The sequence below is a fragment of the Rhinolophus hipposideros genome, assembly GCF_964194185.1.
Source record: "Rhinolophus hipposideros genome assembly, chromosome: 23".
NCBI classification, from domain to species: domain Eukaryota; kingdom Metazoa; phylum Chordata; class Mammalia; order Chiroptera; family Rhinolophidae; genus Rhinolophus; species Rhinolophus hipposideros.
In genome coordinates this window covers 2,871,005-2,898,532 of record NC_138069.1, presented here as the reverse complement: position 1 = coordinate 2,898,532, position 27,528 = coordinate 2,871,005, and the positions used below count along the sequence as shown (strand labels likewise).

General features: G+C 50.7%; 1 protein-coding gene across 1 annotated transcript in view; it reads left to right on the top strand.

Moving 5' to 3' along the window:
- The window catches only part of ADAMTS2 (ADAM metallopeptidase with thrombospondin type 1 motif 2), a 276,672-nt gene that overhangs the window by 174,064 nt on the left and 75,080 nt on the right, over positions 1-27,528 (top strand). Inside the window, exon 5 of the mRNA XM_081035772.1 lies at positions 21,015-21,098. Within this exon, the coding sequence (XP_080891898.1) occupies positions 21,015-21,098 (84 nt within the window). The remainder of the gene's footprint in view (positions 1-21,014; positions 21,099-27,528) is intronic.

The window sequence follows — 27,528 nt, the reverse complement described above, 5'->3', positions numbered from 1 at the left end:
CTGCATGAATGGATCGCACTTTGCATGTCCATTCATCCATCGGGGACACTGGGTGCTGCCCACCTCTTGGCTGTTGTGAATATGCTACTGTGAACCTGGGTGTACGGTGTCTGCTCCACTCCCTGCTTTCAGTTCTTTTGTGTGTGTACCTAGAGGTGGGGTTGCTCATCACGTGGTAGCTCCGATTCTAGTTTTTTGAGAAATCTCCGTACTGTTTTCTATAGAGGCTGCACCATTTTACATTCCTACCAATAGGGCACAAGGGTTCCAACTTCTCCACATTCTTGTTTCTCCAACACTTATCTTATTTTTTTCCATTTTTTTATTAGTTTCAGGTGCAAAGTAATACTTAGATGTTTATCATTTCTATCCCTCACACTGTGTGGCCCCCTCCCCCATCCACTATCCCTCTGACATCGCACCAAGCCATTACATTTCCACTGTCTCTATTCCTAATGCTGTACTCCGCTTCTTATAAGTATATACATATATATATATATATATATATATATATATATATATATATATATATATATATATACACACACATATATATGTAAAATTGTAGTTGGCATTCATTATTGTTCAGCTTCAGGTGTACAGTGCAGTGATCAGGCATCTACATCATCCCTGAGGTGGTCTCCCTAATGAGACCAGTGTCCATCGCATACCCTACAAAATCTTTACAACATTATTGATTACGTTCCCCAAATTAATTTTTGTAACCCCTGGCAATCTTGTGGTTACCGATTGTGCTTTCTAAGCCCCTCACCTTCCCCCTTATCCCCACCCCCCTCCCATCTAGCAACCTTCAGTTTTTCCTCTGTGTCTCTGAGACTGTTTCTGATTAGTTCATTCACTTATTCTTTTCTTTAGATTCCACATATAAGTGAGATCATATGGTATTTGTCTTTCTCTGTCTGACTTATTTCATTTAACATAATGTTCTCTAGGTCCGTCCATGTTGTTGCAAATGGTAAGATTTCTTTCTTCTTTATGGCTGCGTAATACTCCATTGTATAAATGCACCACAGTTTCTTAATCCAGTCGTCCACCGATGGGCATTTCAGTTGTTTCCATGCCTTGGCTATTGTGTATAGTCTGCAATAAACATAGGAGTGCATAAATTTTTTTGAAGTACAGTTTTGGATTTCGCCGGATAGATACCTAGGAGTGGAATTGCTGGATCATAAGGTAGTTCCATTTTCAGATTTTTGAGATACCTCCATACTGTTTTCCATAGTGGCTGCACCAATCTGCAATCCCACCAACAGTGCACAAGTATCTCCTTTTCTCCACATCCATGTCAGCACTTGTTGTTTGTTGATTTATTGATGACAACACTTGTTATCTTTGATAGTTGCCCGTCTAACGGGTGATTTCGTATTTGTAATGAATTGGCATTTGGATTTGAATTGTGGCTGGTGTCCTGGAAGGTTCGTACAAAATGGGACTGCCTGCTGTCCCTTTTTGTTCAGCCCTTCCTCTGAACTTGACCAAGCATGTGGTGCTAAACACAGACATAGGCAGCCCTGGGATGGGGGTCTTGAGACCCTGAAAGTGCTAGCTCACCTGGAGCTTCTGCCGGAGCCTCAAGTGGCCTTGGCAGCCTGGCCGGGGCACGTCTACCTCTCCCTGTGAGTGCACAGCTGGTACGGGGCTTCCCAGCCCTACAGCTAGAGCAGCAAAGTACAGGACAGATGTTACAGAAGCCAGCCTGGACTGTGTTCCAAGTGAGGCATTTGGTCAGCTGTGGAGACAGCCAAGGCCAGGGCAGAAGTGCTTGGGGGCCAGTGACCGAGACTTGGGGGCCAGCTTGGGTGGGCTCATGAGGAAAGCCGTGAGGCCCTGGGACTAGGAGGCTCTGGTGGGGCTCCCTATGGTAGGGGACCGGAGAATGCAGGGAGCAGGGACAAGCAGAGGTCACTGTGCACTGGACACAGGTATGGCTGGACCCTGGCAGCTCTGAGCTGCTTCAGTTTCTCTCATCGCTCTGGGTGGTTCTTCCTGCAGGACTCCCTTTGGGGTCTCTCTGTGGCAGAGCATGGGCTGCGATGTGGATCCTGGTATGACACAGACATTTCAGGTTCATCAAATATTTGTGTGACCCCCCTCCCCTCCAGGTCCCAGCCTCCTTTGCTCCCAATTTGAGGCTGTGTGCTAGTTTTATGTAACAGTCTGTGTGGAAGGAAGTGACATGTGTCACCTCTTGGCTGATGCAGTTAAGAACCAGTGTATTCCCTCCTTCTCTCCCTTTCCCTGCCACAGTGACCTTGGAAGTCACGTATCTTAGTTGGCACAGCTACAAAAATAGACAGGGCCACCCAACCTGCGTTAGGCTGTGGTGCGTGAGGAAGCACATTCCAGCCTTTATTGTGTGAAGCTACTGCTATGTGGCGGAGCCTTTATTACTGCTGCATGGCCCATCCTAATGTGCCTAATACACTGGCTCCTGCCCACCCACGTCAGGCAAGGGGTACAGCTGTGGGCAAGGTGACTCTGTGCCTGTGGCTTACATCCAGGTGGGGGGCACAGGCAATACTCAAGGGAAAAACAAATGAGATAATTTCAGATAATGATAAATGAAATGAAGGAAATAAAATAACTAGTGAGCTGGAAAAGGGAAAAGGGCTGGGGAAGGTGGGCCACTTTATACAGGAGGTAAGGGAGGTGGGTGCAGGAAGTAACGTTGGAGCCGAGATTCAAATGATAATGGGTAACTGTGGGAAGAGAACGGATAGAGTGTCCCAGGCTGAGGAAACAGGCAGTGCCAAGGCCCTGGGGCAGAGTGAGGTCGGCACATTTGAAGAAGGGCAAAAGGGCTGATGTGGGGAGCAAGGGGCCCAGGTGGGAGGGGAGGGTGGAGGCAAGTGGACAGGGACTTGGATGTGACTCTAAGAGCAGTGGGAAACAGCTAGAGGGGCTGCCTCCTTCCTGCATTAATGGGCAAGACAGCTCCTTTCCTGTGTTCACAGGAAATGGATCCATCCGTTCGTTCCTCTGTCTTAGGCTCTCTGGAGGGTAGGAGGGTGGAAATGTTTGCTGAGCACTCCACTTCCCTGGGCACACAAAGGGTCTCAGTGTTCAGAGACACCCCCAAACCATTCAAGCACCTCCTGCCAGGTCCAGTTCCCTTCTTTGTCACCTTAAATCTAGAAGAGTAATGTTCTTTGTTTATGAAAATATACTAGATTTAACACAGATGATATATTATTTGCAATGGGAAATTAGAATATAGGCTTGTGAATGTTTTCTCCTTCCAGTTACTGCCCACTGCCTCGCTTTTATGATGGCATATCATTGCATCGTGTACCTGTACATCATGTACCTTGCATTATTTACATAAGAGTTCTGACAATTAAGTTCATGAACTTGCCACCCTGTGCTTACCTTGGCAGCACTGTACAAGCAGCTCAGTAAGGTTTCATAACCTTGGTGTATCAGTGTCTCTCAGCTGTGTTCGTGTCGACGTGCGGCAGTGTCTTGCTGAATGGCATTCATTACTGTTGTTGCGTGTTTTTGTGTACTGTCTCGAGAATATCTGAGCTTGAATTAGAGCAACGAACAAACATTAAATTTCTTGTTAAACTTGGCAAGAGTGGAAGTGAAATCAGGGACATGTTAGTCCAAGATTATGGGGAGAATGTCATGAAGAAAACAGAAATGTACAAATGGATTCAACATTTTTCTGAGGGGATAGAACACATCACTGATGAAGAGAGGTCAGGGTGGCCGGTAACGAGCAGAACTGATGAAAACATTGCAAAAATTCATCCAAATTGTGCCTCAAAATCATTGGCTGACTGTGGGAAGCACAGCAGACCAAGTAAACATAGATACAGAAACAGTTAGGAAAATCTTAACTGAAAATCTTGGCATGAGAAAGGAGTGTGCAAAAATGGTCCCAAAGGAGCTCACCGATGAACAAAAGCAAAGGAGAGTCGAAGTTTGCCAAGACCTTTTGGAGAGGCAAGTTGATGTTTTGGAACATGTTATCACTGGTGATGATACATGTATGTACCAATACGACCCTGAAACAAAGCGTCAAAGTGCACAATGGAAGTCAGCCAATTCTCCATGACCAAAAAAGTTGCATCAGTCCAAATCAAGAGTCAAAACAATGTTGCTAACCTTTTTTCATATCAGAGGGATTATTCATTATGAATTATACCAACTGGACAAACAGTTAACCAAGTTTACTATTTGGAAGTGCTGAAAAGGCTGCATGAAGAGGAAGAAAACGACCTGAACTTTTCACCAACAATTCATGGCTCTCGCATCACGACAATGCACCAGCTCACACAGCACTGCCTGTGAGGGAGTTTTTAGCCAGTAAACAAATAACTGCATTGGAACACCCTCCCTACTCACCTGGTCTGGCCCCCAGTGACTTCTTTCTTTACCTGAAGAAAAAGGAAATATTGAAAAGAAGACATTTTGATGATATTCAGGACATCAAGGGTAATACGATGACAGCTCTGATGGCCAGTCCAGAAAAAAGAGTTCCAAAATTGCTTTGAAGGGTGGACTAGGTGCTAGCGTCGGTGCATAGCTTCCAAAGGGGAGGATTTTCAAGGTGACCATAGTGATATTCAGCAAAGGGGTATAGAGCAGTTTTTCTAGGATGAGTTTGTGAACTTAATTGTCAGACTTCAAAGCACCTAACAACGTTTATTTCCCCATTGAAAGTCAGAATAGCCACCGACTGTAATGAACATCTTTACAGCTGAATCTGTCACTCATCCTTTATCGTTTCCTTAAGCTGAGTTCCTAAAAGTTCAACCCCTGGTCAACAGTCTGCATTTTACAGCTTTTTGTGGCAGAATGTTCTCTGTTATGTTCTCACCATCTCACTCCCCACCGAGCAAATGCCTGGCCCCACCTCCTCATTCCACTGAACCCTTCTCAGCTGTGGTACATGGGTGGCTACAACTGGGATATAATTTTTGTTGCAAGTTGAATTTATTTGATAGTAATGAGGTGATCATGTCAGTTTTATGATTGGGCTATTCATGTCCTTTATTCTACTGGGATTTGAGTTTCTTTCTTGTTACTTTGAAAAATGTTGATATTAAAATATGTTGACTTTTTGTCCGTCATATGGGTGGGAAATATTCTTCCCAGTTTTGCAGTTTGCCTTTTGATATTTTGTTTGGGGCTGGTTTTCGGCAGCTCACATTACTCTGTGCAGTCGTGTCCTCAGACATCTGCTCTTCGGTGTGCCTTCGGGTGCCGTGTTTGACGCTTCATGCCTCCCCAGAAGTTTGTCGTGTGGGGCTTTGCTGTGGTCCCCTCGGCAGTGACTCCAGGCCTGTTGTCAGCAGCAGCATGTCCCAAACCCAGCCCACTGACATCCTTGCCACATCGCATTCAGCCCCAGCAGGCCAGCACCCAGAGTGTCTCCTGATATAAGACTCCTGGGGCTGGGACAAGATGAAAATGTGGTTCTCTTGGTCAAAGAGCAGGAAAAAGTGCCATAAAAGGTACATATCAAAACTTTTCCTTTCTCCCACACTCTGTCTTAGCTGGTCAAGGTTTTTAAATGTTCTATTGTCGCTATATAGAAAAATTAGACTTTTAAATTATTAGCATGAATTTTGCCATTTATCTTTATATTGTACAAAGCCTGTTTTAAGCACTCCAGTTAGAGTTTTAACTTGTTTGCAGTATCACCAAAATTAAACAGATTTGTATTTCGTGGCGCATGCCCGAGGGTGCCTCAAGCTGGCTGGAAGTTCAGACAAAGCACAAGCCCAGCTCGGGAAGGTTGGAAAGGAGAGAGGAGAAGCCCAGGTCAGAGCCAGTGGAGGGGGTGCTGCGTCGGCGCAGATCCTCACCGCGGCCCTGGCTCTGGCCAGCAATGCAGGGTGTGCCCACGGGGACCTGACAGCTGCCCCAGCCCTGCTGACAGCCACCACTGGGGGAACACATGGCGCTGTGCTCTGCCCAGGGGCCTGGGGACAATGAGCTTGGCATCTCCCCTTCCCACAACGCCCACTACCCCACCACAGGGCAGATGGCCAAGGATCTTTACACCTTGGCACCTAGGTCAGGGTGCATGACAGGCTCACCTCTGCTAGGACCAGTGTGGGGCCCCTTGCCCTGGGTGGCATGGCTGTGGCCATCGCACCACTCAAGGTACCACGGGGCACATGCACCCACCCTGAACCTTCCTGCATCTGCATCCAGGCCCCAAGTGTGGGAACCCCTCTAAGCACAGGCTGACCGCTTGCCTGCAAACCCAGGAATGTCAGCCCCGCCCCCCTTCCCTGCACTGCCCGCCTCAGGGCCCCTTCTCCATGGCTCTTCCCCATGCTGCTCTCCAGAGGTTCTGCTCAAAGCTGCCCTATCACGGCTCCTGCCCAGATGAAGAAAGCTGTGTCTGAGAGTGAGCTGGTGCCAGGCTAGGGGCCGCAGCCTCTTCCTCTGGGGGCCTTGGACTGATTTTTAGCTCTTAAACACTGTAGCCTCAAGGTTGCTGGCAAACCCAGGCTAAGGCCTGGTCCCATTGGCCCAAGGGCCCTCAGAGGTTGGGACCCCCAAGGAAGACCAGCAGGGAGCCTCATACACCAATCTGAGGCAGCTGTGTGGCCCATCCAGCCCTGCTGGCTCCTCCAGGCCCATCCTCCATCAGTGCTGGGCCCCACGTGCGGTCTGCACAGCCAGCCCCCTGCCGTCATCCTCCTCCTCCCCCGAGTTCATCCACTGCCCCCAGCAGGCCCAGCCCTGAGGACGAGGAACTCCCCTCTGCCTGGCTTCCCAATGTGCTGCGAGCCGCTGCCCTGCTCGACCTTTTCTCTTTGGAAATGTGCCTCTTGCTGTGTCTGGTCATCTCAGGCTGGGACGCAGGCCACAGCCCTGAACAGACCTGCTGCTACAGAACCTAGTGCTGAGGGAACTCCACGCTCTCAGACCTGCTCTGTCAGGCCCTGTGCCCGTCTCTGCTTGCAAACTCGTGCTGTGGCAGCAGGAACCCGGCCCCAAGGAGCTGTGCTAGGATGCAATCCCTGTGCTCGTGGCACCTTCGGTTTCCTTGCCCGCCAGGCGGATGGGAGGCCGGGGGGAGTGCCGTAGGGGAAGCTGGAGCCATTATCAAAGTAACATGTTTACGTATGCATTTTTAAAAATAAAATCTATTTGTGCCAAGACTAAGGAATATAAAATTTGGGCCCAAGATTAGGTCTTCCTATCTGGCTTTATAACATAACTGAAGCACTAACTTCAATCCTGTTTTTCCCTGAGAAACCAAAGGCCTTGCTGTGTTGCTTGGGAGCTCAGCGTCCACCGAGACCCAGAGCTGCCTGGACGAGCTGGTAAACCTGAGGCAGCCCATTGTAGGTGCAGCCCGCCCCCAAAGGCAGCTCATGGTTGCTGTTTGTTACTGGGACCTCAGAAGGTTTGCGGAGGCCCCTGAGGCCACAGAACAATGTGAGGTGTCTTCCCTGAAATGCCACTTTTTTTGGACAGCAAGCATTTTAAAACATCGACTTTATGTTAAACTTAGACATATTACTGAGTTAAAACAAAATTCACATGAAGTTTTCAAGATAAACTGGAGATTCTAAAACAGGGTTGTCAAAATGACTGCTAAATTCGGCCCCCTCATCTGTTTTTGTAAATAAACTTTTTTACAAAATAAGTTTACGCAGCCACACCCATTCATTTACTAACTGTCTCTGCCACTTTTGTGTGACAACGGCGAGTGGAATCCCTGGGACAGGGACCGTATGGCCGGCAGAGCTGAAAGTGGTCACTGTATAGTGCTAAATATTTGCTATTGGGCTCTGAAGAAACCTCCTACTCTTCGTGTCCACCTTGTGCTGTGGCCCCAGCCCTCTAGACTTTGCATGTGTCCCGTTGTGTCAGGGCCCTCGGGGGACCATGTTAAGGGAGCACTAAAGCTAGAATGAAGTGAGAAGCAGCTGCGTCCTAATCCTGGCTTTTACCAGCGTACCTGGCCAAGTGTCTGTCTAACCCTGAACTTGGCTTCCTCATCTTTAAACCTCCCAAACACTCTGAATGTCCAGAGGCTGGCACAGTCTCTGGCAAGAGGTGGCCCCAGGAGATAAGCTCTGCCTCACCCTTGCAGGTCTCCCTGCAGCTAGAGCAGCCCTTTTCTCAAGGGCATCTTAAAGACCCTGCACTTGAGCTGATCTCCACCCTCTCCCTGCTCAGACCCCAGCGCACCCCCACCCCGAGCCCAGCCTAGCCAGCTCAATGGACCTGTGAGGCCACTTCGAGGATTCTTTTCAAAGCAATCACATGAGCTGGTCTTAATAACCCCTTGAAAACAGCAGAGCAGGAGGAGCTGACTTCTGGGCAGGCAGAGCTGTCTCTCCCCGCTGTGTTAACTGCTCACGCCCTGGGAGAATTCCCGAGCCCCCAGGCACCTCTTCCCTTGAGGGTATGTGTGCTCCTCAGGCCCACGGAGAACATGGGACCCAAAGGGCTTCTGAACTTTCAGAGGCCATACCCTCTGACCCCTCTTCACATGGAAACAATCCTCTGTACAGTATGTTCTTAAACAATTTTTGTTGAATGAATGGTTTCTGTCTGTGCCAGGATTCAGGTTTTTTCTTCGTTTCTTTTCTAATTTAATCCAGAAATTGGCCTGGGCTTACCAAAGCCTTGCCAGGGTTTGCAAACAATCAGAGGCATACGGGCTCCACTCCTCACCAGCTTCCAGGAATGTTGGTGGTGTGGTGATGGGGGTGGGGGGTGAGGGGAAGGGGCAGGGATGCTTTCTGCTGGTCCTTGGGGGAATCTCGTGAACTGGCCTTTCAGCTGCAAACCAGCCAGGGGGAGGTGCAACCCAAAGTCCTCTTCATGTGTTTCTGGCTGTGGTTCTTGGGAAAAGAGAAAAACATCTCTGAAACTAGACACTAAACCTTGGTTCCCTTAAATTGAAGGCAATCCCAGCAGAGCTCCCGGGCAAGGAGGACAGATTTGGGTTTGGGCCATAGCACAGGGGCTTGGACAGGGAGCAGAAGCTCCCCAGGCCCTCGGGGTCTGCTGGTGCCCTGGGTCACAGCAGGGCTTTCCTGGCACTGTTTCTGCTCCTCATGCTTGTCCCACTGGCCTGAGAGTATGGCCCCGCATGCCACCAGGAAGGAGGGCTGTCAGGGCCAGTGGTGTGTGTGAAGCGGCTACACTGCTTACGACAGGGCAGCAGTCTCTGATGCTGATGGGAGCCAGGCAGGAGGCGTGGTCAGGGGCAAGGATGGCTGTGGGCAGTAGGGAGTAGTGGGGATTGGGGCAACAGGAGACTCCACGCCCCTGGAGGTCCCCTCCCGGGCCCCATTCACTTGCGGTCATGCAGGACCCAGTTTTGCCAGCATTTTTTTTCCATGAGAAGCTGGAAATTCAGCTTTTATAGGAAACCTAATTATTTTTCAATGTCAGCAGCATTGAAATTAAGACCTCACACTGCACAAGTGAGTCAGAACACGATTGCAGACAAGTCTGGCCAGCCAGTGGGTGGACTGTTCCTTTTGGCCTAAAAGAAAGGAGGTGATGGCCTGCCCTACTGTGTCCTGTGATGGGGCAGTTATGCCACCTCCCAGGGATGTTGTGAGCATGACTCGAGTTCAACACCAGAGGAGTACTTACCAGAGTGCTGGGCGCCTGGAGAGCATCTTGCGAATGCGAGCCATCTCTGGTCACATGTTCTTCACTGGGTGCTCTCTGAACCCCGGGTCTAAATTGGCCCCATTCTGGGCTCTGTGTGCAAAAGTGAGCAGTCGTGTCCCTGCACTCAGAGAGAGCTCAGAACATGGGAAGGGTGGGAGGCATGACAAGGAGTGAAGAATTGCACCCTGGTTAACATGGGTACCGATCACAAAAACGTGGAGCGCTGTGTGTTGACAGGGAAGCGTGCCTCAGAAGAGGGCCATTTGCGCTACCCCTAATGCAGAGGTGGGGGTTAGCCGGGGAGGAGCCTGGGGTGTGCCGGTGCTGCTGCGGGTGGGAGAATGGTATGTGCAAAGGCCCAGCAGCATTGCGGCATCACAGTGCATGGTTGGGCCCCATCGGAGAGTCGGGTGCTGGGGGAAAGGCAGGACATGAGGTTGGCAAAGCCTTCTGTGCCAGGCTAAGGGAGCCACCATCATACTATTACAGGGCAGTGATGAAGTTGGTTTGGGGTCTTAAAAGAGAAACATCTATCTTCAGGCATTTGGATCCCATGCCTTCCATTACCGGTAATGCCTCTGCCCAGGGTCTGAGGCTGCTGAGTTTTTTCCCACGTGCTAGGCCTGTGCATGGAGGCACTTTTGTGACGTGTCTACATTCCCCAGTGGCCCTGCAAAGTTCACTTTCCGAGGTAAGGTCACCGAGGTTCAGAGAGGTAGGTGGCGCGACTCGGGCCTGGAAGACGGGATTCCTGTGCCTGTGGGAAGGCGAGTCCTCCTTGGGGACCTGGCCCAGGTGACGTCCTCTCCTGCTGTTCTGACGTGAGGAGCAAGTACTCCTGAACCCCTGAGGACGCCTGCCCCAAAGCATGTTCTCACCTTGGCCCCTCTGACTCCCAGCAGCATTTGACCTATGTGCCCATTCCTGGCTCTCCTTTCCATCTATTTCTGTGACTGCTGGTTTTTCCCCTTGGCGTCTCCGTCCAGTGCACCTTCCTGTTTTCTCTAAGTTTCTTCCTCTCACCCCGTCTCTCATTCATTCAGCACATCTCTATAGAGCGCCTACTACGTGCCAGACGTGTAGGTGCTGCAGTGTGGTGGTGAGTGCGTCTGGGGTCCTGCCTGCATGGAGCCCATTCCAGTGGTGGTGGGGTCAAGAGTAGCTCCCCCACTGCCATTGATGACGACGCAGACTGAGGACGTTCTGACAGGGATACCATGGCTGTCTCCACCTCGGCCTCTCCCCTCCCCCTCTCTCCCCACCTCCCTGCCCCCTAGGGGACACCTCCTGACAGCTGACAGGGAAACCTCTGAGCAGCTTGTCCTTGGCCTCCCTGGGGGAGCTGACGGTTGTCAAAGCAGGAGTTAGAGTCCCTGAGGACTAGGAGGGCCAGGCATCAGCTCTCCTCAGTGACAGCGTGAGGCAGCTGTGTTGCTTCTCTCATGCAGACTCCAGCAAGGAGCTGACAGCTGAGCTGGGAAAGCAGAGACTGTGGTGCTGCTGGGCTCCGCTCTGGACTGATGTGGGTTGTCACGCCTCTGTCTTCCTGGGCTAAGGTGCAGTCCAGCAATGCTGGGGTCCTGCTCCCCTGCCGGGGGACCCTTGACAGCGTGTCTCAGAAGGGTTAGGGGTTCACACAAGGCACTACAAGTTTAATGTGGGATTCCGAGGGTCCACTTACCTGATTGGCCAATGGCCCGGCATGTAGTAGGTGTTGAGTAAATGTCTTTTGAATGAATGAATAAGTGAGTAAATGAATTCCCATAAAGTGATTATGGTCCCACAGACTCCCATGAAAAAATAGACTCTACTTGTCCATGGAAAAGAAGTCCCAGTAGCCTAAGTGTCCTTGTCCCTTCTTCCTTATGCTCAAGGCTTTTCTCCATCACAGATGCTGGACGTTTAAATCGCCAGGTCACAGGGTGCATGCTGTAATTTCAGCAGATTTTCCAAATGGTTCTCCAAGCCTTGTCCCGGTTCCCACTCATGCTCATTTGAGCAACTTTCTCAGTTACTCTGAGCCTCAGTTTCCCCATTGGCGTAACAGGTGCAATAATGCTCCCTTGCAGGGTATGGGAGGTGAAAGGTAATGACATGAGGAGATACCTGGTACAGATCTTGGAAGGTCACAACTGACCAATGAGATGCTGCAGTCCTTCTTTTGTCCGTGACATCCGCCAAACCATCCTACATCCGCCAAACCATCCTAGCTCTTGTCCCCAAGAAGCTTGGCTCTCATTAGGACACTCGCCTGCCTCAGGGAAGCAAGGGCCTTACCCCACGGCACAGCCAGTGCCCTCTGCCTGACTGGGGAGAAGGTCACAGTGGAGGTGCCCCTCAGCTGGTTTGGACTGCATGCAGTTGGTGCCATTCTATGCAGAGGGTGCCACGCCCTCGGCTGTCCCTGGAATGGGCGATGCGGAATCGGGAGGCTTGGGGGTCAGAGGGACTGAGCTGGCCAGATAGGGTGGGGAGCTTGGACTTAATCCTGAAGCTCAGGAGCCAGCCAGGCTCCAGGCACTGAGGATGCAGAAGGGTCCCTGGTTCTCGGGAGCACAGGTCCAGTGGAAGGAAGGAGCAGCTAACAATCTAACAAGTAAGGGATGTGAGACCATGATGGCGCAGCAGAGGGAATGGCGTGGAGGGGAGCGGTGTCCTTGTGCCCCCGCCCCACGGGAGCCTGGCACTGAGACGGACCTGTGGGCCCCCTGTGGCCCTTCAGACACAGAAAAGAGCTGCAGGGGACCTTGTGCCTCCAGAGGCTCAGCACCTTCCCCTTTGGTCTGGGTCCCCTGTGCAGCAGTGCGTTTAGCCACCTTCTCACCTTCACTTTGTCCCCTTGAGCCCCATTTCTGGGTGCCTGTTCTGAGCCTGGACCCACGTGGCTGATGATGGAGCCACACAGAAGGACAAAACCATTTCCCACAGTGTCTGACACATGCTTCCACCTTGGGGAAGGGTGTGCTCACAGCAGAGTCGGGCACTGAGCTGTGGAGCTACAAGCAGGGCTGCAGAGAAGCTTCTGGATTCTGCTGGGAGCCCTGAAGGCCTGGAGAGCCCACAGGTGACAGTCTGAAGTGTCATGGTTTCCTCAGTCTCTTCTGGGTGGACACCTGCTGGGCAGGGTTTCTCCTTTCTTCCTCATCACTTGGGGTCCTCTGGGGCCCTAGTGGCAGTGGGAAGGCTGGCCTGAGTCTTCGCCATTTTTGCTAGGGGGCCAGGTCTGTCCTCAGGCTCTTTACCTGGGCTGCTCAGGTGCCCTGGGTCCTGGCCAGTTCAGGCCCAGTGCCATGGCGACATGTCCACTCTGCAGCCTCTCCCAGTCCCAAGCCAGCTACCCCGTCCCCCAACCAGCACAGCTTGGAGATTCTTTTTTTATTTTTTTTTAATTTATTGGGGTGACAATTGTTAATGAAATTACATAATTTCAGGTGTACAATTCTGTATTACATCATCTATAAATCCCATTGTGTGTTCACCACCTAGAGTCAGTTCTCCTTCCATCACCATATATTTGATCCCCCTTACCCTCATCACCCACCCCCCACCCCCTTACCCTCTGGTAAACACTAAACTATTGTCTGTGTCTATGAGTTTTTCTTTCTCATTTGTTTGTCTTGTTCTTTTGTTGTTTTTGGTTTATATACCACATATCAGTGAAATCATAGGGTTCTCTGCTTTTTCTGTCTGACTTATTTCGCTTAGCATTATACTCTCAAGATCCATCCACGTTGTCACAAATGTTCCTATATCATCTTTTCTTACCGCCGAATAGTATTCCATTGTGTATATATACCACAACTTCTTTATCCATTCATCTATCGAAGGACATTTTGGTTGTTTCCATGTCATGGCCACCGTAAACAAAGCTGCAATGAACATTGGAGCACATGTGTCTTTATGGATAAATGATTTCAAATTCTTTGGGTAGATACCCAGGAGAGGGATTGCTGGGTCATATGGTAATTCTATTCGTAATTTTTTGAGGAACCTACATCTTGGAGATTCTGATTCCTACACCCTGCTCTGGGCTGGGGGGGGGGGCAGGCTGCTCCTGGGCTTGCTCCCTGACTCGAGCCCTCCCATCTCTCATCTCGCTGAGAGCCACATTGCAAGTGGACTCTGCCCATGGCCCTGGGGACCTGCAGGTGTGTGGGGAGCAGCAGCAGGATGGGGACACAACCCTGCGTCTGTCTTCCTGCCTCTGCTCAGCTACCTCCCCTGACCTCCTGGATCAACAAGACACTTTCTCCTCCCCAGTCCTGTCCCTGAGGATGTCCTATGTGCCATGGCCCGCCTCCTCGTGGTGGCATCACCCCTCTTTCTTTCCTTGGGTCCAAATGGTGATAGGGCAGCAGAAAAATAGGAATAACAGGAGGAATGAAAAATCATTATTTTCAGTGACATCGTGGGGGTGCAGTTAGGTGACAGAGATCACACCTCAGGGCTGGGGGTCATGCCCCACAGGCTCTGAGACTGGTGGGGGAGGGGAGGATGCCTGAGGTCTGCCTGTGAGGGACCCCTCTCCCCCAAACGCTGCTCCTGGAGGAGACTCCAGGCTGGGCCCCTGGGCTCTGTGGTCAGGGAGCTAGGGCTCACAGCTGCCCCAGAAGAAGGCAAACTCTTACATTATCATGCAGAGCCAGTCTTGCCTCATTGTCTATTCCAGAACAGAAATTGGCTGCATCTTTGCATAAGCAAAAGGCACATTACAATGTATTTCCCCAAACAAGAGAGCCCTTGGCCTCTCTCCCTGCCGCTTTGAACATTTTTCCCCAAGGTTTAAAGATTCTGGGATCAGTTTCTCAGATAGGGCTCAAGGACATTGTCCCAGCTTCTTTACCCGCTGTGATCTGGGCCAAGGAGAGCGGCTTCTCCCAGCACAGAGGCCTCAGGGAGCACAGGGCGGGGTGAGGGTGCCTGGGCACTAAGTTGGGGCCTAGGTCCTTACAGGGCTTCATGGACCCTGCTGTAGTCACACTCTGTCCATTTCCTATTGGTCCACATTCTCCAAAGATATCCACTCATTCATTCATTCAAAACTCCTTACTGACCACCCACTATGTGCTCAACACTGCTGGGGCTACAGCAGTGAGCAAGGAAGAGAGGGGCTACCTATATCAAGCGTGTAATCCAGTCTGGGAGCAACTGCTTTGGCAGGGGCTTTAGGGGCTTGCTTTGAGCAGGGGACAGTTGTGCTGGGGCAAGAACATGAAAAGTCAGAGGGCACAGCAAGAGCAAAGGCCCTGAGGTAGGGATGGGCTCCCTGTGCAAGGAGCCCCAGGGCCAGGCCAACCTGAGAAGAGGCAGCAGGGTTTAGACTTTATTCCAGTTGCAGTAGGAGGGCCTTAGGTAGGGATAGAGGCTAAGCAGGAGAGTAACTGCCCCCTTCCTTAGAAACACATTTATTACTATGACTTTGTTTCTTCAATTGCTCTTCAGATATTGCAAGAATTCAGGGGCTGGAGAAGAGAAGAGGGAATCCCAGGCATTGCACAAGCAGCAGGAGAGGCAGCCAGGCTTCGAGAACGGGTAGCTGTCAGGACTGATGGCTCTTGGAGGAAAGCAGCTGAAATGAATCACAGAGAAGCCAGCCAGCCCAGCTTCCAAGGGGCCTCGACGGCCTGTTTCTGAAGGCACTGGGGAGCCAGTGAAGGTTTCAGGCAGAGGAAGTAGGTCAGATTTGCTCTGAGTGGTAACTGACTCCTGAAGTACGGTTTGTGTAGGGGGGTGTGGGCAGGACATGAGGTGAGAAGGTGCTTGGGAGCCTTGCCACCTACATGCCTGCTGGGGAGATGAGGTGGGGGGGTTGGAGAGGAGGGGAGATGTAAGGGAGATGCTTGGAGGCTGCCTTTTGTCTTTGATTGCTCTTTTTGCCTCGTCTATCAGCTCTCTGCTCAGCAGAAATGTCATAGCTGTGTCCCTATAAAGGATGTGAGTGTTTTACTGGGAATTTCACTCATTCTTCCCCGTGGTCCCCACACCCGAGGGGGGGGGGGCACCACAGGCTTCTGGCCTCACAGCTGCAGCCCATGAGGAGCGAGAAGCAGCTGGCCAGGGGGCGGGGGCCATTTCACAGACCCTTGGAAAGCTGGCATGGCCCTGGGGGACAGGGCAGGGCTACTTCTCAGGCCACTGTGGGGACTGGGAACCCGCACCAAAAGGGAACCTGTTTGCCAGTTTGGGGTCTCTGCACAGCACCCCAATGAGCAAGAACTCGGCCTAGGCAAGTGGTCACCATGGGCGTCCTGCCCTCTGGGACAGGGCTGCTGGGGAGTGGCCACAGGGGGGCCATAGGGAAGGCTCCTGAGTGGGATGTTGGGGCCACCCTGAAGGCCCAGCAGCTGCCAGAGGTGCAAGTGTCACAGAGCAGTAACCTGTGTGGACCTGTGTCCTCTTGTGAAAGGGGTGGAGGCTTCCTAGGGCAGAAAACCAGGAAAGGGGCACCATAGGCCAAGATTACCAGGGTAGGCAGGGCTGAGACATCTGAAAGAAGGCTCGGCTGCTGGCCTGACCAGTGTGGCCTGGCCTCCTCGCTGGCTCTCTGCTGGGCACTCCGGATGTGCCCTGTCTAACTCCTCAGCAGCCCAGGAGGCCCAGTTGACCTCCAAGGTAGGGCATCCAGCCCAGCCATTGGAAGCTGGCAGCTGATGGGCAGCCCTGAAGGCGGAGACTCCCCAGGCTGGACCCTGGCTCAGCGGCCTGACACCCCTGGCTCTGGAGCCCTGGTGTCCACCACCAGCAGGATGTGGGCCTCTGCCTTGAGGAACTTCAAGCTGAGCAGGGCGTTCCTGGGTTCTGGTTACCGCCTGCCCAAAATCAGGAGTCACGGTCAGATGTACCCAATGTCCAAGGACATGAGGCTCCCTGCCCGAAATGAGAGTGGCCACCCTTAGCCCCAGTGGCAGGGCAGGGAGAACAGGAGTATCTGGGCATCTCCTTCCTCCCTGTGGGGACCAGCTTCAGCTCCCCAACTGCTAAGGTGGGGCTGACCACCCCTCCTGGCCTCAAAGGACTGTTGGGAGCATAACATGAGCTAATTCTGGGCAATCAGCCTTGAGTCTTTTCCAAATAACAAGGCGGGTTTCCCATCTTCCAGGGGTATTGTGAGCACGGGCTCAGAGCCTTGCTATGAAGAGCCGGGTCAGGTCTTCTCAAGGTCCACGCAGGCCAGCTCTGAGAAGTGTAGTCAGAGCACGGGCTTCCGAGTGGTGCTGTCAGGGTGTTGAGGGAGCCCTGAACCCCTAGATTTCTGGGGAGGCTCTGAGAGATGACCCTAGGACCTTTTCCTCTCCCCTCTCTGTGCAGAACAAAGGTCGACTGGCTCCCTTTGCCAGCAAGGGGACGGGGCTGCGTACGCCCTAGTTGTTCCAGGGCTGTGTGGAAGGTGTTCCCCATTCCAATCCAAGTCACTCCTCATGTCTGTCTCTTCTTTCCACTTTTCCCTGAATTTGAGCCCCAAACTACCACATTTCAACTGCTGCAGTGATACGTCAATCTACTTTCCGTAGAGGAGCCAGAGTAATCTTCGTAAAATGCAGCATCATTACGCCCCCTGTTTGGCCTCATATTGTCCATTGCTCTTTGAGTACAGTTGGAAACCTTCTCCTAACTGACCTCAGGGGCCCTCTCCTACCTTCTCTCCTGGGACTCTCCCCCTATCCCACCCTCTCTGCTAGGAACACACCTCACTGTTTCTGACCCCAGGACATTTGCACCTGCTGCTCCCTCTGGCAGGAGCACCGTAACTTATCCGCATCTCTCAGCTATGAGATGAAGTGCCATGTCTTTAGAGAGCCCACCAATCCCCACCCAAAAGGGCAGATTCTCCATTAATACTCCCTCTAGTTCTCCACCTTTTCTTTGCAGCCCTCACCAGTGTCATCACGATTGTGGAGCAGGTTTTGTTACTGCTGAGATTCCCTTTCCATTTCCCGAGAGAGGGTCAGCTCTGTGCAGGTTCACTGCTAAGTCTTGAGTGGTAACACCATGCCAGGCACACAGTGGGGCCAACAGCTCTCTGCCTGCCAGGGGTTGTGGAGAAGAAAAGGCCAGGCAATGCGATTCCAGACTCCAGTGGGTGGGCTCTGAGAGAGAGGCCAGTGGTGGCTCAGTTTGAGAAGTCCCATTGGGAACCTATGGGGACTTGTTGCTGGGCTGGGGGTTATGTGCGTGGTGGGAGGGACGTTTATACACCAAAGCTCAAAGGTGGGGAAAAACACAGCTCCCTTAGTTCTCATAACTGATGCTGCCCTCATCACGGGACAGAAGGAAAAGTGAAACCTGGACCATGAGAAGGGGCTCAGGCTCTTCCCATTTGAAAGCCTTCAGGGAGAAGAGGTTAAGCTCTGACTCCGGGTCTGTCATCACTAGCTCGGGCCACTATAACAAAATACCACAAACTGAGGGGCTTAAAAAACGCACATATATATCTTGCCGTTTGGAGGCTGGAGGTCCAAGATCAAGGTGCCAGCTGATTCGGTTCCGAGTGCGGGCTCTCATCCTGACTTGCAGACGGCCACTTTCTCGCCTTCACATGGCAGAAAGAGAGAGAACGGAGAGACGGTGTTTCCTGGTGTGTCTTCCTATAAGGATACTGATCCCATCACACAAGTCCCACCCTCAGGGCCTCAGCCAACCCTTGTCACCTTCCAAAGGCCCCAACCACCTTCTCAAATTTGGGGTTGGGGCTTCAACACATGAATTCTGAGCGGACAGTTTAGTCCATAGCAGGGCTGTCTATCACTTGTCCTTCCTCCCTTGAGGGAGGGGTACATGCATGGTGTGGCCTCCCTGTGTTGCACACATGTCCCAGCTTGCTATGCCCTGGCAGTGGCCCTCCAGGGTTCAGGTCCCTTAGGGTTTGTTCTCTCAGCTACGGGCTATGTAGGAGATCCTGCCTCCCCTCCTGCAGGCCAGCACCCCCGGGCTCTCTCTGAGGTCCAGCGGTACCCCCAGACTCAGGTAAAGCCAGCCCCCAGCCATCCTGCCCGCTCTGCCTGGATTCTCACACGTAGCCGGGAGGTGGGCTGCCCTTGTAGGCTTCTTGCTGCTGAAAGTTCCTGTGCCTCCATTTCTGCTCTCTGAAGCCCCTCAAGATGTGAATATATCCCCCAGATGTCAGACAGCTGGCAGGGGCAGGAGTTTAAGCCCTCTACTCTCTTATCTTTTTCTCAAATATCAGGGCTGTTTTACCCTCCAGGCATGGCCAGGGGTCAGGGGTGGAGGAAGTAAAGTGAAGCCTGGCCGTCCCTCTCCTGCTCCTTCCAACTACAGCAGGACCTTCCCATGTGTCACCACGGTCTTCATTTCTGCTAATAACTTTCAAACTCTGGGAGCAAAATTGGCCGGTTTTGCTGGTGATAGATAAAGCAATTACTCTGAAGGAGGAAAACCCTTTTCGCAATTAAGATAAACTGTTTTTTAGGGTTTTTATCTTGCTGTGGACTAACATAGTTTGACCCTCAAAGCTGGTCAAGGACATTTGTGCTTTGGGGAGTGCACCTTATCCCCAAGACCTCGGGGCGGGGGGAGTTGTTGGGGCAATATAATCTACGGACAGTGACAAACACAGCACTTTACCATTTTCACCATCATTCCTTCTCACATATATGGAAGTTTAGCCCTCCAAAGCTCTGTGAGGTAGGGACTATCACCCTTGTTTTACAGAGGGGATGACACAATGTGGTCTCTTGGGGTTTCACCTTGTCAGCTGCAGGTGGCCGGTTGCCAACGCACCCTCTCCGGTCTCGTGCACCGAGTCACAGTGATGTGCATTCTCCTGTAGGTCTGTCAGCAGCCCCTTCCCTGCAGGAGCCAGGGCGGGTGGGGAGCCCAGGCACAATCAGAGGGTACATTTGCTGGGCAGAAGGCCCCTGGCAGGGGCAGTGCAGAGGGTCGGCTGCTGCCGTCAGATAGGGCCCTCCATGTGTCATCTCTGCCTTCCCACTGGTGCCATCTCAATACATGGCAACAGTGGCAGCGACCACCAGGCTCCTTGTCTCATGTGCCCCGTGTGCCTGCTTGTCCATCCATCACTGTTGATTTTCCTTGTTAATGCTCAGATTTCCAGAAGGGTCTTCCTGGTGTTCATAGGTCACAATAATCGTGCTCAGAGGCAGACTGTAAAAGTTGGGGTTCAGAGAGAGTATGGTGCTGGCCTGAGATAGCACAGTGCGCTCTCCCGAAGGGTCGGTCAGCAGCCTCTGGGCTCTGTCTACGCACAAGGAGGGGTGCACAGCCAGTTCACGATCCTGCTGTCAGCGATGGCATGAGTGGACTGATTCTTTCAGAGACTGTCCTGAGCACCTGCCTGTCCTGGGTGCTGGGAACATGCAGGGAATATACAGGGAACTGTGCAGCTCACAAACATGGGGGCAAAGAACTCAACAAGCAAAAGACACCAGTGCTGCTGAGGAGCAGAGCAGACCTGGGGAGACCCTTCCAGGAGTGGCCGAGAGGCCGGGCCTCCGGGAGGAGAGGGTTGGGTCATTGAAGGAAGTGGCAGCGAAGGAGCAGGTCCAGGTGAGACGCTGAGAGTGTGGGTGCGTGGGGTCAGTGGGAAGGAAGGCTGTGTCTGTCAGCCCGAACCTGGGATAACCTGACCAGCGTTTCCGGAAGCTCATTCTGGGTGTGCTATGGGGAGTAGGCTCTCCTCACCTTCCTTGTGCCAAGGACCCCTTTGGCATTGGGTGAAGCCCATGAGCACCTGCTCAGAATGATGTTTTTAAATGCAGAAGATAAGATACATGAGAATAAATGAATGATAAAATACAAAGGAAGCCAGTTATCTGAACTGAGGTTATCGAAGCAGCAGAGGGGCACCTCTGTGACACAATAGTATCTGTTCTTCATTAACGCACTAAAACTCAGGCGTGGGGGTGGGTCTACACTGACCCCTTTCCAAGTAATGATGAGCGTGGAAGACATTCAGCAGCAGCAGCAGCTGTGGAGTCATTTCTGCTAGTGACACTGCCAGCACTCTCCATAGGGTTTGTCACCCACCGACTGTCACCTTTGAAGGAAAGGCCACATGCAGTTAGAGGCTAGAGCAAACAGAGGGGTCATTTCCTGCCCAAGCTCAGGCACCAGGTAGAAATGCCTGTGCTGGCAAGAGAGGGGCGCTGAGGAAGGGGGTGGCAGTAATCGAGGTGGGGGTGGTGGCTGGATTACTTTACAAGGGGGGTGGGCAGCACAGAGGAAAAGGACAGGCTGGATTCAAGGTTGGTGGTGACGCCTGGATGTACACTGTGGAAACGGGAAGGGGTGTGGGGGGCCCAGGATTCTGGCCTGGGGCTGGTTGGGTGGTGGTGTCATTTGCAAAGCCAGGTCTGGTCCTTGAGCCTGAGATCCCTGCTGACGACGCCTCCCTGGTTGTCTTTCAGGTCAACGAAATCTATCATGACGAGTCCTTGGGGGCCCACATCAATGTAGTCCTGGTGCGGATAATCCTGCTGAGCTATGGCAAGGTGAGCGAGCCCCCCTCATGGTGGGCTGCCCCCACCAGGCACTGGCCTCCTTTGAAAGTGTTTGCATTGCCCAAACCACCTGCCTCTCCCAGCTGCCTGCCTTGTGCTTCCTGTCAGACACAAGAAACTTATTAGTCAACTCTGCTTTCCAGCTCCCCTTTCACTCTTGCCCCTTGTTTTAAATGTAGGTTTTGTTATTATTCAGGTGTGGTGAGGCTGACACATCAGGAGGTGACTGACATGGAAAAGATGGTTTATTCTTCACAGATCCTGCCATGCAGGGCCATTGGGGAAGCACCAGGTTTGGTCAGTAGGCAGACGGAGGGAAGGCCGAGCACCTTTATAGTGGTTTCCGCAGGAAGGAATGGGCAAAGCAGAGACAACAGGAGGAGGATTGGCCAGTTTGAATAATTTCAGCAGGTGTATGGCAAAGGGCTGTCTTAGGTCTCTGGGACCTGGCCCTGGGTTATTCAGGACAGAGGATGGTGGCCCAGAGTGTAAGAGTCCGATAAATGAGGTGCTTGGGGCTGGACTCTGGATTGGTTGGTTCGCATTCCAGAAGCTCTGTACTGACTTGTTCACTATCTGTAGGAAGTGGCCAGCCCCGGGAAGGCAGTCCCTCCAGGGTCAGCAAAGTGCCAGATGTCAGAGCATGAGAAACACATGCTTGGACTCTTGCCCATACCTTCAATGGGTGTCCTCCTCTCCTCATACTGCGTAGCCTCTGCCCCCGCTGGGCTGTCTTGCCCTTCCTATCTCCTCTCACTGTGAAACTTGGAACCACCTTTCCCAGCACCATGCATGGGGCTAGGCATCGGGAGGACCTGAGACAGGTTAATGGGGTGCCACGCAAGGAGAGATGCGAGCAAGGAAGGAGCCAGCTTGACAGAGCGAGTGCCGGTGCCTGGCGGTTCAGCAGCACTTTACACATGTTCACTCACTCAGTGCAAGGACGGACGGGGAAGTGGAGCTGTGACCATCTCCATTCACAGATAAGGACACTGAGGCTTAACATGGTTCAGTGCCATGCCAAGTGAGTGGCCAGAGACATTTGGCTCCTGGCAAGTCAGGCTTCCAACCCTGGCAACTGAATTCTCGAGTTCATGCTCTAATCTCACAGGGTGTGTCGAATACCAAATTGCAGTAAGATCAAGCACATCAGGCATGGTCATTACTGAAGGGTTACCCCTCAACTCAAAGACAGAGCGTCTCAGTCTTAAAAAAAAAAAAAAATTCCACTGCACACAATTTACAAGACCCACAGTATAAAAATGACAGTGAAAGACTCGTGTGACACAATGATTTCCAGGAACTGTGGACCTTAAACCTATTCTTACCCTGGGAAACATATCACTCTAAAGTGACAGAAGCAGCCACAGCGAGGGCACCAGTCATAGACCCACGGAGATCACAAAATCTACCAAAGCAAACCATCAGAACAAGGAGATATTGGCAAAAATCTAACTGCAGTACTCTTTAATACCTTTATTCAAAACCTTTGACAGATTATATTTTAAAAGTCATAAAGTTTCAAATGATGTTATTCAATAAAGTTAAATTAGTCATTATATAATTATTTCCTTGCCCTACAAAAAGGATGTACTTTCTTTTTGAGGGATCACAGACAACCTGAAAATTATGAAAAGTACTTTAGGTCATAAAGAAAATTTCAGTGAATTTTATACAGCAAAACTGTCCAGGCTATATTCCCTGACTCAGTGACCCAAAACCAGTGGGGGAGAAAGGGATGTGTAAACTGAAAATCCAAATCGTTTGAAAATCAAAACAGAAACAGCTCTCAGGAAGAAGAATGTTAGAGCTGCAATTGCAGACTGTTTGGAAAACTAATGGCAACACCTGCACACTACCGATTTGAGGCCGATCTGCAAGTGCTTTCCAAGATGAACAGGGTGAGAAAGGAAACAAAGTAACCAACCCTTCATTGCACTCAGCAAGTCAGAACACCTGTCAACAACAACCCAAACCCAAACCACAGCAAAACTGACGAAATGGCTCAGAAAAAGCAGAAGTCAATAAATTAGAAAATAGGACAACCAAGATGGTGCAGTAGGTAAACACTGTGTCTACCTTCTCTCACAACCACATCAAAATTACAACTAATCTACAACACAACCGTTATTGAGAATCACCTAAAACCAAGCTGAACTGAAGCCTTTCAACTAAGGAAGGCTTGTTTCTTTGTTGAGCCCTCCGCCTTGCCAGAAGAAGCCACCTCCAGACTGATGGGAAAGTCAGAGATGCAGAACAGGCTGGTCCCACACCAGCATGTGACCATTAAAGATTGGGAGGGTTATTTCGGCTGTAGCAGCCCCCCCCCCCCCGCCCCACCTCCTAAAGGAGCGAGAGGTCCCAGCCCCATCAGCACAGGGTTCCAGTGCAGGGAAAGAAATCCCCATAAGTTTTGGTTGTGAAAAACAGCGGAGATTGTGACTGAGTGAGAATAAGGGCGGCTGCACTCACTGGTGCTCCTCTTAAAGGTACTGCGCACAGACTGACCCATCAATGGAATCACTTGCTCTGATTTCCAATGCTGGGGCAGTGGCTGGAGATGCAGCAGGGACAAATGGTGGGGAATTGAGTTGTCTGGCTTAGGACAGGGGCTGTAGAGGCAGCTTTCTCCTGGACAGGGGAGCTGGCAGAGGCCATTGTTTCTTTGTTGAGCCCTCCCCCTTCCCAGTGTGTGAACACAGAAAGCAGCCATTTCTGAGTCTCTGACATTCGTTCACCTCACCCTGGAGATTTGAGACCTGGACCTGCCCAACTTTCTGGCAAACCCAGGCTGCTTTCAGTGGCTTTTTTGTGCAGACCGCCTGCCTTGGCTGAAGCTGCAGACTTTCCTGAGGTCTCTCAAAGGTTCGTGGAACCCAGACAAGCAGCATCTAGCTTGTGCATGTCCTGTACCTTTGGCTGAGCAGCACTAAGCCAGCACTAGTGGCAGCCGACCTTGGTTTGTGACTTGGCCTCTCAAGGCGCTTTGTAGCACAGCATGGGCAGCAGCCATCAGCGGATTTCTTTCTGGTTCTAGCTGGGTGGCCCTGGGTGGGGCACAGGCTGTAGCTGAACTTGACCTATAGCAGATGCCCTCCAAGGTGGTTTTGGGCCTGGCACCTCCAGTGGCCAGCTTCAAAATGAGGGGGAGCTCTACCCAGCTGTCTCCAAGTAGGACACAGCCAAGGGGCAGATTGGGCAGGCAACAGAGTCCTGCCGAGGCAGATCCTGCTCCATAGGATCAGCCCCCGCACAACAACTCTTCCACTGTAGTCAAGGCCAGTCCCCACAACCAGTGAGCCCAAGGGACAGTCCCTCACATTGATGTGCAATTATCAACCAAGGCTCAACTACAAGAGGAGGGCACACACAGCCCACACAAGGGACACACCTGGAGTGCATGGCTCAGGTGACCAGAAAGACTGTGCCACTGAGCCCCACAGCACACATACTACAGAAGGCCACTCTACTGAGACGTAATACATAGAAACAAACACAGGGAGGCAGCTAAAATGAGGAGACAAAGAAACATGTCTCAAATAAAAGAACAGAACAAAGCTCCAGAAAAAGAACTAAGTGAAATGGAGATAAGAAATCTATCAGATGCAGAGTTCCAAACACTGATTATAAGAATGCTCAATGATCTCAGGGAGAATTTCAACAGAGAGATAGGAAGCATAAAAATGGAGATGGAAACCATAAAAAAGAATGAGTCAGACATAAAGGATACAACAATGGAAACAAAAAATAAATTACAGGGAATCAACAGTAGATTAGATGAAGCAGAGGATCCAACCAGTGATGTAGAAGATAAGGTAGCAGGAAACATCCAATCAGAGCAGCAAAAAGAAAAAAGAATCCAAAACATTGAGAAGAGTTTAAGGGGCCTCTGAGACAATATCAAGCATACCAACATTTGCATTATAGGGGTACCAGAAGGAGAAGAGAGAAAACAAGGAATTGAAAACCTATTTGAAGAAATAATGACAGAAAACTTCCCTAATCTGGTGAAGGAAATGGACATACAAGCCCGGGAAGCACAGAGGGTCCCAAACAAGATAAATCCAAAGGGGCCAGCATCGAGACACATCATAATTGAAATGCTAAAGGTTAAATACAAAGAGAGAAACTTAAATGCAGCAAGAGAAAAGCAGTTAGTTACCTCCAAGGGAGCCCCCATAAGACTGTCAGCTGATTTCTCAACAGAAACTTTCCAGGCAAGTAGGGAGTGGCAGGAAATATTTCAAGTGATGAAAAGCAACGACATGCAACCAAGATTGCTCTACCCAGCAAGGTTGTCATTTAGAATTGAAGGACAGATAAGGAGTTTCCCACGCAAGAAAAAGCTGAAGGAGTTCATCACCACCAAACCAATATTATAAGGACTCTTAGAGGGACTTCTTTAAGATGGGAGGTGGGTTAATGATGGGTGAAAGGGGAAGGGATTAAGAAGAACAAATTGGTTGTTATACAGTAGTCATGGGGATGTAGGGTATAGCATAAGGAATATAGTCAATAATATTGTAATAACTAGGTATGGTGCCAGATAGGTGCTAGATCTATCAGGGTGATAGATGGGAATGGGGTTGGGGGCAGGGTGAAAAACCTGAAGGCATTAGAAATACAAATTGGTAGTTAATACAGTGTGGAGAATATAATGAACAATGTTGTAAAGATCATGTAAGGTGCCAGATGGGTGCTGGACTTATCAGGGGGATCACGTCATAGACAGTGTAGATGCCTGACCAATGTGCTGTGCACCTGAAGAGCTGAAGAAGAATAATATTGAATGTCAACTACAACTATATATATATATGTGTGTATATATTCTCACAGGATGTAGAATACAAGATAGGGAAGATAATCGGTGGTATTGTAACAGCTATATAAGATATCAGAAGGGCAGTAGCTTGGGGGTTGAATTATCACTTAATGAGGGGTTTAAATGTCTAACTCTTATGTTGCTGTGTACACCTGAAACTAAAAAAAATAAATAAATAATAATAAAAATAAATAAATTAGAAAATAGAAAGCAACAAGAGAATCAACCAAGAAGAGCGTCTTGGAAAAGGTGAACCTCTGGCCTAGTTAACCTAGAAAAAAAAGAGGAAGTGCACACTAAATGGGTATATTCTAACGTAACACCAGGATGCTTCTCCCAGTGGAGGAGAAAGCACTCAGGGCAACATGACCTGGGCCGCTGCTGGGGCATCTCCACTGGGGCCTTCTCCCCGTGCAGTCACTCAGATGCCCAGTGGTGATCAGTGGAGGAGGGGGTGTGCACACCTTTCTCCACAGGTGGAACAGCTAGGGGAGCTGTGAAAGGCTCCCCAGTCCTTACCCAGGTTCACGGTGGTGCACTGTAGACACAGACTCAGTGAAGGGAAGGATGGGGCAGGTCCAATTCCAGCCTCCACAGGCAGGGGTCTTTGGAATGTCCCATGGGACTCTCCTCTGTCCCCGGTGGAGTATCTGTCAACATGTTCCCTCTCCCCCACCCCAGATCCTCCCCAGGCTGAGTCCTTCCAGCCCTTCCAGTCCCAGCCTGGGGCCCCTCCACCAGGCCCTCCTGTGTCTGAGGAATTCTCAGGCCTTTGCAATGAGGGGTGAGCCCAGTTATATTCCCTTCCCACATCTCTTTCTACCACTGGAGATAGAAAATAGGAAACTTCTGGTCCTGGGGGTAGAGAGGGGAGAAGAACCGCCCATTGGCCTGAGCACCACGTGGCAGGTTGCGTTTCCCCCAGGTTGCTCCCATAAAGAAAAATCCAGAAACTGTGCATGGTTAATTGCTTAGTAGTGCTGGCAAAACTTTGGCTTATTTGGCCTAAAAAGCGTCTGCCTCCTTTGCAGTGTTTGTCAATCAACAGAATAAAGCCTCCTCATTGTAACTGTTCCTTGGCCTGCTCTGTGCTTACTCATCACTCCCAAAGCCATTCCTTCTTCTTGTTCTTTTTCCTTAACTGAGGCAGGCAGGACTGTGTGGTCACAGTCCAACATTTGCAGAAGAGAGTCAAACCTGAGGCAAGAATGAGGACCTCTGGGTCAGGGACCTGGAGATGCTGGAAAGTCAAGGGCTTCCTGGGGAATACTTCAAAGCTGACTCCAAAAAAAAAATGTAGAAAACTCCGTAAGTCCCATAATCATGGAGGAAACTAAAGTTCTTCATTGTTTTCAAAGTTATCTTAAAATTACCTCTAAGTAGAGTCAGATAATGTTTTTGCCAGTGCATTCTCATTCATTTGCAAGGAATTGTTAAGCAAGGATAATACAATGTCATATAAACTGCTTCAGAATATATACATATTTATATATATATATATATAAATCCACCCAATTTATTTTTATAGTCAATTCCTACACTCAGAGCTGCCAAAGGTAGCATGTCCAAGATAAGGTACATACCTGTGTCTCTTCTAAA